General features: G+C 39.6%; 3 protein-coding genes across 4 annotated transcripts; 1 reads left to right on the plus strand and 2 right to left on the minus strand.

Moving 5' to 3' along the window:
* Nucleotides 1–1,589: 1,589 nt before the first annotated feature.
* Nucleotides 1,590–4,309, minus strand: LOC107269078 (UDP-glucuronosyltransferase 2B1). The gene is made up of 4 exons (XM_015742541.2): nucleotides 3,526–4,309; nucleotides 3,114–3,459; nucleotides 2,782–3,040; nucleotides 1,590–2,357 (listed from the first exon to the last, which is right to left on the minus strand). The coding sequence occupies exons 1-4, from the start codon at nucleotides 3,915–3,917 to the stop codon at nucleotides 1,816–1,818; spliced, it is 1,539 nt and encodes a 512-aa protein (XP_015598027.1). The 5' UTR covers nucleotides 3,918–4,309; the 3' UTR covers nucleotides 1,590–1,815.
* Nucleotides 4,310–4,874: 565 nt separating this feature from the next.
* On the plus strand, nucleotides 4,875–6,982 carry LOC107269079 (nuclear pore glycoprotein p62). 2 transcript variants are annotated; one of them, XM_025086272.1, is made up of 5 exons: nucleotides 4,879–5,010; nucleotides 5,088–5,270; nucleotides 5,354–6,128; nucleotides 6,204–6,447; nucleotides 6,517–6,982. In XM_025086272.1, exons 2-5 carry the CDS (start codon nucleotides 5,198–5,200, stop codon nucleotides 6,871–6,873), a joined length of 1,449 nt encoding a protein of 482 aa, XP_024942040.1. In that variant the 5' UTR covers nucleotides 4,879–5,010; nucleotides 5,088–5,197; the 3' UTR covers nucleotides 6,874–6,982. The 2 variants fall into 2 exon arrangements, with proteins under 2 accessions (XP_015598028.1, XP_024942040.1); XM_015742542.2 differs by having other exon boundaries at nucleotides 4,875–5,270.
* Nucleotides 6,983–6,984: 2 nt separating this feature from the next.
* Nucleotides 6,985–8,309, minus strand: LOC107269080 (checkpoint protein HUS1). Its single transcript, XM_015742543.2, has 3 exons — nucleotides 7,926–8,309; nucleotides 7,457–7,863; nucleotides 6,985–7,375 (listed from the first exon to the last, which is right to left on the minus strand). Exons 1-3 carry the CDS (start codon nucleotides 7,975–7,977, stop codon nucleotides 7,013–7,015), a joined length of 822 nt encoding a protein of 273 aa, XP_015598029.1. The 5' UTR covers nucleotides 7,978–8,309; the 3' UTR covers nucleotides 6,985–7,012.
* Between the last annotated feature and the right edge of the window lie 770 nt (nucleotides 8,310–9,079).

Here is a 9,079-nt window from a genome sequence, read left to right on the forward strand (position 1 = left end):
TGTGGCGGGGGGGTTAGATGCGCACCCCACGTGATCGAGACTATATTATTTATAATTTATGATTGGCCGACGGGGGTACTAATGGGTGGGGCGAAGCTAGCCGAGAGGGAGATGTGCTCGTACTATTCGGTTTCCCCGATTCTGCACCTCGGTAAGCTCAATGGGAGCTACGGATTGTTCATAGAGCATGGGGATGAAAGTGGGGTTTGACCCTGATGGGCGAGTGAAGGGGGCGGTGGGGTATGTCGGAAGGAAGGAGGGAGCTGGAAGGAAGAAATACGCGCCAAGGAAGCATGCAACGTTAGGACTCGCGCGTCATAGATCGGTGGGAGAGGCGCTTAATAAAACGAGACAAATCGCTTGGGAACGAGTGATTTACCAAAGGGAAATGATACGAGGAGAAGCGTGTTCAGAATAAGGAGTGGTAAACAAAGGAAACGTCGAAAGGCGTAGCGAGAGCTAGGTAGATGTAAGAAAGAAAAGGAGCGAACGACGGAAGCACGTAGGTGGGGGTTGTCTTATAATCTGGAATACGTCCCGGATGAACCTTGAACTTTTTGTCGAGGATTAATTCAAGTTTATGAATGTACATATAGTTTTTTTACTCTTACTACTTAATATCGCGTGTACATATATAGAGAGGTATTTACCATTCGGTCCGTAATTATATGATTACCATAACGTCATCCCCGTGTGCCCATCTCAACCCCACATGCGCAGGCACGCCTATTATTCACGTACCTTCGAGCAGCGATTGACCTCATCGAATGATCCTCAATCATTATTATTATTATTATTATTATTATTATTATTATTATTGTTATTAGTATTATTATTATCATCATTATAGATCATTTCGAGATCATCTCTCGCGATAAGTAACCAGTCGATCCTGGAAGGATCGTCATTCGTCTATTGACCAGTTCAGTAAGATGACACGAAAGGATTGAAAATGAAACATGTTTATTAATGACGTAGCGAGCCAGGGCCGTAGACACTGGAGAAGTCGGTGTCGGGCCATGTGTACTTTTTACGTGCGAACACGTGTGCTTCCCTCATCGCGTATGTATACGTACTCGTGAGAGTGTACTCTAATGTTGTGTGCACGGCTCGTGTTAAGGTAGGGACTAGCTGTAGGCCAGCGTAACCTAATCATATATGTCCGTCTACTATGACTGTGACATATGACGCGCAGTATTGACAAATCTCTTATTTATTTGATCGATCATCGATTCCATGACTATCATAATATTCGCGTACTTTTATTCCTGATTCCATTTTCATCCTCTATTTCTGTCCAATGGTCCTTGTAGTATTTATCATTCCTCATTCGTTCGGTACGTGTACTGATCTCTGTATTAACAACACCAAGATGCATGTCCTCATTTTCTAACCATAATATTCATTCACCTTTCATATCTTCACTTATCTTACATACGTATTTGGACACTTTTCTTTGAATTCTTTTATATTATTGTCTTGGGTGTCCATTAGCATCTTCATGTATCTCTCATTCATCTGTTCATCCTCTTTCTCTCTCTCTCTCTCTCTCTCTCTCTCTCTCTCTCTCTCTCTCTCTCTCTCTCTCTCTCTCTCTCTCTCTCTCTCTCTCTCTCTCTCTCTCTCTCTCTCTCTCTCTCTCTCTCGTTTAGATTTAGAATTTCCTAGATTGTAACGTTTGTATATGTATATGTATGATCTGTAACTCTACGTCTATTTATAAACGTATTATAATCAAATGGGCATTGATTCTTTAATAGAAATTATGACCGAGGCGATTAATCTTATTTGTGGACTTCGCTAAATACACGACAGTTACGTTTTAAACTTTCTTCGTGTACCGTGTGACTGGTTACGTGATCCCGAGGGATATATTTTAGCCAATAGGAAGGAAATCCCGAGCCCAACAAGAAGGCCGATTATAGCGCCGATTACCAGTCCCACGCCAAACAGGAAATCCTCGATGTGCCGTTGACGGCGATCATTTTTATCCCGATTTCCGGTGCTACTGCTCAGTAATGGCTCTTCGCGATTTCTCAACACGTAATCCAGCCAATAGAGTATCCTGTCCGTTGCAGGATTCGGTCTGTCCCTTATTGCTTGCGATATCTTTCTAGCATTCTCACGATAGGATGCTGTTTCGTGGATGTGCTTAATGACGCGAGATATCGGCTCGGATTTCGCCGGTATATTTCCGTCTACGTTAGCAAACGAGAAGCCGAGTTCAATGGCGCGGTCTGAATTCCGTCTTTCGTCATGGTTTCTTGGGAAACAGATGACGGGGGTTCCGTGAAACGCAGCTTCCAGGAGTACTGTGTCCTCGCAGTGACTCAGTAGGACTCGAGTCCTGGCAAACCCTGAAAATATATATACTTTCTTGTTTAAATTGGATTTCAATAAATAACTTCATCCGCTTGAAAATTCGTACTGGCAAATTGTAATTAACTCGTTTTAGGAAATGTTTACCATCGCGCCATCTGTTGGATTATGTATGTCAGTGACAGAGCTGCACTCTCTTGGGAGATTAGTTGAACTTCTTAGAGAATATTTCACTTGTCGTTTTTTTTACCGACCTTTTTGCGTCGTTTATTAGCTATTCGGTGAAATCGGTAAGTGCTCGTTTAGGAGTATCAAAAGGAGATGGTTTTTTTAATATGGTAATTAGTATTATTGTTTGTGAAAATAGCAATAAGTTTTTAGAGAGACTATACGAATGTTTGGTAAAATTCGGTAAAAAAATATTTTAAATATAAGAATAATAGATTTTAATTATATTCTTACCTATGATATCTTGTCTGATAACATCAGAATGTATAAAAAGATTTGCTGGCTGCTCCTGATTATTCAATTTTAAATTTTTGCGTTTCCACACTATAGCTTGTCCCTGTCTGCCTTGCGGTAATTTCTCGGCCAGTTCTACGATAAGGTCCTCATAATTTTCATCAAGAAGAGCAGCCACAGTACCCAAACGAAATTCTATCAGTTCTTTTTGAAGAGTTGGTGGTAAGGGATAAACGCCTCTACAGTGATGACAGCCAATCTACAAATGAAAATGAAGTTTTCATTAAGTTAATAACATATTTCACTACATATTTGAATAATATTACACTTACCTCGACCAACGATCGTGAGAGTAAGGCAAAATCGGAGCGCAATACATAATCAGCACCCCAAAAAACAAGGGTGACATCCGAATATAAAGTTTCCGGTTTAATATGAAGATCAGGTAAGAACTTTTGAACAAGCTTCAGAGCCGGGAATACGTAACTATCATCAGTACTAGACAGTATCGATCTTGCACGCATGAGTTCAATTAATCTCGACCAAATACCATCCCTATGAATCGGCAGAGCCATCTCTGTCTTCTGAAAGGTATATAACTCATCATCTATGCCTCTGCTCCATATAACAGGAATAGATCCCACGTGTTTCACCCAGGGTAAAAGGCAAGCGTCATGTCTGCAATAAAAATTCAAAATTGCAAATAAAAACATCCCCCCAAAGTAAAATAATTCATGACCTTACCTCCATGCAGGAAACACTACAAATGTGGGAAGTATTTCACGAACTTTATTAGCTAATTTTTCATCCGTCAAAAACGTCTGACATATCTGCAAAGCCACTCTATCCGCACTTTGGTGGCCATTCTGATCCAACGAAGATTTATTCAGCGGGTATACCTCGACGTCTACTAAGTTATCGTATACTTCTTCCAAGGAGTTCACCACCAATGTAGTATCGATACCTTGATCCGATAAAGTATTCGCCAAGAGGGAGAGTTCGTTGACATTGTCGAAGGCAATAACCAAGGCCGATTTAGGTGGAGATGCCAAACTTGACGCATCAGCTAGACACAGGAACGTAAAGATGTACACAAGAAGTCCCACGATCTCAACACTCTTGGACATTTTCTTCATTTGATCTGCGTATGAATACAGACTAAAATGGTACAGCTACTTGGTGCGTGTGTCCTCCTCCGGAGGTTCCACGTGTACCACTTGGACGGGTTAGGATTATTCTCGAATAAACACTGAATGTATTCTTATGCACATGTTATTCTCACTCTTATGGGAATCTCTTATCATATTAGGGTACGACTATACACTATAGTGAGTACTGCATGGACTCAAACACGCCTGCTATATCCTTAAAATGCAAGAATATACTATATCAATGGGCACACGGTAACGGGACGCAGCACTGCCATGGGATGTTAATAAGATACTCGTGGCAATACAGAGTCCGTTTATTATCGTGTAGTTCTCGTCTGTGTATTCTTTGTGTAGTAGAATGTTCTGCAGTTTCCATTTATATCTTCCCACACTTATTGGGTATGTTTAGAGTGGTTTGGTTCGTATGTACTAAGTATATAAGGTCATTTGGATAACCTTTAAAGGGAGGAACATTTTGTATTATATTATTTAGATCTAGATTTAATTTATTTCAAAATAAGCGTTATTGGATTACGAACTTTTGAATATTTAAGTAAGTTTATATTTATAGTTTTAATTGCATATGAAAATTTACGGCAATTGAACGCCGGCCGGCAATAGCGTCTGATGGCTGTAGCCATTGTTCACTTTTGTATGAAAAGGAAATTTTGGGTATTTATGAGAATTTTGAAGAAGAGTTTTTCGGAATTTAAATGTTGTTAGTTATATTTATTATAAACTTTATTAAAATAGAAGTGGTGAAAAAGATTGCTTTGCAAATTTTTTTTTAATGAGTGCAAATTTGTATGCAGTACTTTCTGATATAATTCGTGATATTTAAAAAGTAGAGTTGATTAGATACGTCCTAATGGATGTATGTGAGTGTTTAATAATAATAATAATGAGTGACGTAATATAATATGACTTGATTGATGAATGATAGTTTGATTAATTTGTTAATTTAATACTCTTGAATTTCATATATTGTTTGGAAAATTTGTTTAACGCACTGTTTAGAGCGCTTCTAGCGGTTTTCGTAGTAACTTGCGTAGTTCCGAACTGACCTTAGGTGATAAAGGTTTGTTTCGTAAAATGAATCGAATTATTCTTTAATTTCACTAATTTTCTTTTTGTTGTTGAATTGTGATTTGATAGTTATGCTTTTATACTGAGCGCTTATCCTGTCAAGTAATTCGTGTTGTCTGTGGTTCTTTACGTTTGTACTGTGAACGTAGTGAGGTTATAAGAGTTCGAACCCGGGAAAAATGAGTTTCAACTTTGATGCATCGAAAACACAACCGGGAGTTACTCCTGGGTTAAATGCTCCAACTGTGGCAGGTAATTAATGAAAGATTAATTAATAATAATTAACCATAATGTTATTTAATGTATACACGTAATTTGTGTATTTTGTTCTGTAGGTTCTACCGGATTTGCATTGGGTGGCACAGGAGCTGGAGATGCCAGTAAATCCACGGCCAATACTTTCTCCTTGATGTCAACGCCTTTTCAAGGCAAACCTGCAGGACTCTTTAGTCAAAGTTTAGGAACTACCTTAGGACAGGGAACTGGTTTTGTTTTTGGGACTCCACCTGGTACTACGACATCAGCTCTCCCTATGGGCACTCCTATAACGACTACATCTTCTGGAACTTCTTTGAACATTGGTGCTTCAGGCACTGGAATAAATTTTGGACTACCTAGTACAACACCGCCTACTGGGTTTGGAATTACAAGTACTCCTACAACAGGTACTGGATTTAATTTGGGAGCTCCCGTGGCTACTACGACCACTGCCACACCAGGACTTTCCTTTGGAATCGGTCAGCAACCAACTCCTGGATTTTCTATTGGTGGATCATTAACTCCTGCTACTTCTGCAACTCCTGGACTCAGCTTTGCCATTCCAGCAGTTACGACAGCAACTACTGGTTTTAATCTAGGTAGTGCTACTCCTACAACAACTACAGGATTCATGATTGGTACTACGCCAGCAGCTAGCAGTGCTGTTACTGGACTTTCTGTAGGAAGTGCAACTGCATCAAGCACTCCTGCATCAGTTACTGGATTCAGTTTAGGCACAACTATACCTGCTACAGCTGCAACAGGATTCACTCTGGCAAAAACTACAGCTGCAACTGCAGCAAGTACAATTGCTAGCAGTGCTCCACAAACTTCTCTAGCTACTGGAACAACGTGAGTTACATATATCTAAAATACCAGTTGTACGTGAACTGCCATTAAATAACCATATTCTCTTAATATCTGTAGTGTAAGTTCATCTGCAAGCAGTGGAAACACTGGAGCAATGAACTTCTGCCAACTTGAGGAATCAATTAACAAATGGACTCAGGAGTTGGAAGCACAGGAGAAGGCCTTTGTAAATCAGGCTCTTCAGGTAAATGCCTGGGACAAATTCTTAATAGCAAATGGTGAGAAGATTGTGACCCTGAACCAAGAGATAGAGAGGGTAAAACTTGAACAGCAGCAACTAGAACACGAGTTGGACTATGTGGTATGTTTTTGATTTCTATAATAAAGATCCTTTTTGAACATCCTCCTCTCAATGTTTTTCGTTTACTAGGTTGGTCAGCAAAAGGAGCTTCAGGACTGTCTAGAACCCTTGGAAAAGGAATTAGCTAGCCTCTCTATATCAGATCCTGATAGAGAGTATACATACGGACTTGCCAAAGATATAGACACACAACTTAAACGTATGTCAGAGGATCTTAAGGAGATCATCGAGCATCTCAATGAGGCCAATCGTGCCCAAGATCCTAGCGATCCCATAGTACAAATTGGGAAGATCTTGAATGCTCATATGAACAGCTTACAATGGTTGGTACAGAGAGTTGAGCTGGTAGATCAGAATATTCAGCAAATAGACCAATCACGACAGAAGATAAAACAAGCTAGGGAATTGAATATCAGTTTGGTGTGAAGAAAAAAAGCTGTTTTCGTGCCTATTGTACACATTTCCATACACTAAACGTTATTCACATTTCACTTCATGTCAGCTTAAGGAAAATAAAAGATTATTGTTACAAAAACCTTGGCATTCATATTTTTTTTTCTGCAAATTAAGACGACATGGCAGGTACAAAATATTGCATTGTAAGATGCCCTTCAATCATTAAACACAGATTTAACATTCTCTCATGGACTATATTACATGTGACATTGTCTGGATGCATTGTGTCCCCAGATAAGAACATTGCAAACTTCTTAATTTCAACTTTCGCTGAATATTTTTGATCAGTTATTGGTTTTGACCCTTTAATCAGTAGACCTTGAAAATGTGTGGCTATGGTAGCATGATCTGTCTCTATCTTTAGTATTAATTGTCCAGTTCTGTCAGCAATTATTGTAATTTGTCCACTCATATTTCTCATTCTATCTACTTGATGACGAATGTGCTTTAACTCTGGCATTTCTATGGTTATCTGAAAGTATGAATCATAAATTAGAAACCAATTACAGGGTAACAACATTATAGGTAATTTGCCATTAGAGATTTCAGTTACATCAAACTGAGGTATATCAGGTGTCTGGTACATTTCCCATTCCTTCCTTGGTATTACTCTAACAGGAACATCATGTACACAATGACGAGATTCTGTACTAAGAGATGATAGTTCTAACTCAATAGTAAGACACGGCTGCTGCTTATTTGTTAACTTTATTTTAACTGGTTTAGCTGTCATTTTGAGCGAACTCAAACTCCTAGCAAGCATCGATGGCTCTAATTCTAGAAATATTTCATCATGCTGCGTGGAGACACCAATCATAGTATATTCATCGAAAAAATTGTCTGGTGTGAGCTCAGCCCAAATTACTGGCCACCTCTTATCTCCCACGAAGAAATAAACGTGTTGTTTCGTTAAACGGAACACGCATAATTTAGATGCACGTACCACTGTATTTACTATGTCTGAAACAACCAATCGGAGTAACAGGAATTTTGACACAACAGTTTCGTTCAGCTTTACTTACTGCTAAAATCCCTCATAGCAATTCCATCCGACATTCTACATTTGAATTTCATTTTGTCACATTAAACGCAACTCTCAGAATAGCAAGATAACAGTTTGAATTACATTTAAAAACTCCTCCTTGACAATTCCGTGCATCTAAACCTTTTCACAGATTTGGCGCTAAACTCACGGATGTCAATAGTATATGTTTGTAGAAGATTCGTCCTGTTCTGCCTTATCGATATGACCACACCGGAGATGTATTACTATATATGTATTCTCGACCAATCAAAAACGTGAGACTGATTCAAGGGCCTTCAGTTCAGGCAGAGATGAGTCGGGAGATCCACCAGAGATAGGGAGATGCACAACGCTACGACAGAGATGAGTAGGGAGATGCACAGCGCTAAGGTTTTAGACGATACCAAAAACATGGCGCTAAATCGTAGCGGCGAGTCCGGGAATAGAATTTTGTGATCATCGCCTCCGACGATAATGCATATCCCGTCGTAGCCGAGCTGAACGTGATCACGAACGGGTAGCCTGGCGGGCAGAGATTCTCCACAACTTACAACTGATTCTCAGAGCAACCCTTAGAAAGAGGCCGCTTATCAGATATCGCCTACATATTTTTTTTTGTAATCCAAAATTCAAGTGTACAGCGTCAGCTCGATAAGATTTACTAAGGCAAAAGCCAGCACCTTATGCCTGCTTGCGTTAAGGAGTGCAGCGATGCGGTGCTAGCTTCCATCATTATTTAACAATAGTTCCAAGCGGAACTATGGTCCCGACATTGAGTACTAGAGAGAATTATTCCGGAACTGTTTGAAACACAACCTGAAAACAACACTGAAAGCCAGCTCCTTATGCATACCTGCACTGAAGCATAAGGTGCGACTAGTATCCTTAATAGGTATTTTAACGATGTTACGTAGCAGAACTGTCGTTTTGAAAGTCAGCTCCTTATGCATACCTGCACCGAAGCATATGGTGCGACTAGTATACTTAATAGGTATTTTACCGATGTTACGTAGCAGAACTATTGTTAAAACCTGGTTCCAAGTGGAACTATGGTCCCAACATTGAGTACTAGAGAGAACTATTTCGGAACTGTTTGAAACACAACCTGAAAACAACACTGAAAGCCAGCTCCTTATGCATACCTGCACTGAA

The sequence above is a fragment of the Cephus cinctus genome, unplaced genomic scaffold, assembly GCF_000341935.2.
Source record: "Cephus cinctus unplaced genomic scaffold, Ccin1 Ccin1_scaffold0597, whole genome shotgun sequence".
Classification (NCBI taxonomy): Eukaryota; Metazoa; Arthropoda; class Insecta; order Hymenoptera; family Cephidae; genus Cephus; species Cephus cinctus.

Excerpts from the sequence above, each read along its gene's own strand:
- LOC107269078 (XM_015742541.2), bottom strand. The coding sequence starts at position 3,917 with ATGAAGAAAATGTCCAAGAGTGTTGAGATCGTGGGACTTCTTGTGTAC. Across the intron at positions 3,041-3,113 it reads TCTCACGATCGTTGGTCGAG|ATTGGCTGTCATCACTGTAG; the intron begins GTAAGTGTAATA and ends TTTCATTTGTAG. Across the intron at positions 2,358-2,781 it reads TATCAGACAAGATATCATAG|GGTTTGCCAGGACTCGAGTC; the intron begins GTAAGAATATAA and ends ATATATTTTCAG.
- LOC107269079 (XM_015742542.2), top strand. The coding sequence starts at position 5,198 with ATGAGTTTCAACTTTGATGCATCGAAAACACAACCGGGAGTTACTCCT. Across the intron at positions 5,271-5,353 it reads AAATGCTCCAACTGTGGCAG|GTTCTACCGGATTTGCATTG; the intron begins GTAATTAATGAA and ends TTTGTTCTGTAG. Across the intron at positions 6,129-6,203 it reads TCTCTAGCTACTGGAACAAC|TGTAAGTTCATCTGCAAGCA; the intron begins GTGAGTTACATA and ends TAATATCTGTAG.
- LOC107269080 (XM_015742543.2), bottom strand. The coding sequence starts at position 7,977 with ATGAAATTCAAATGTAGAATGTCGGATGGAATTGCTATGAGGGATTTT. Across the intron at positions 7,864-7,925 it reads TGCTATGAGGGATTTTAGCA|ACATAGTAAATACAGTGGTA; the intron begins GTAAGTAAAGCT and ends TGGTTGTTTCAG. Across the intron at positions 7,376-7,456 it reads CTGATATACCTCAGTTTGAT|ATAACCATAGAAATGCCAGA; the intron begins GTAACTGAAATC and ends TCATACTTTCAG.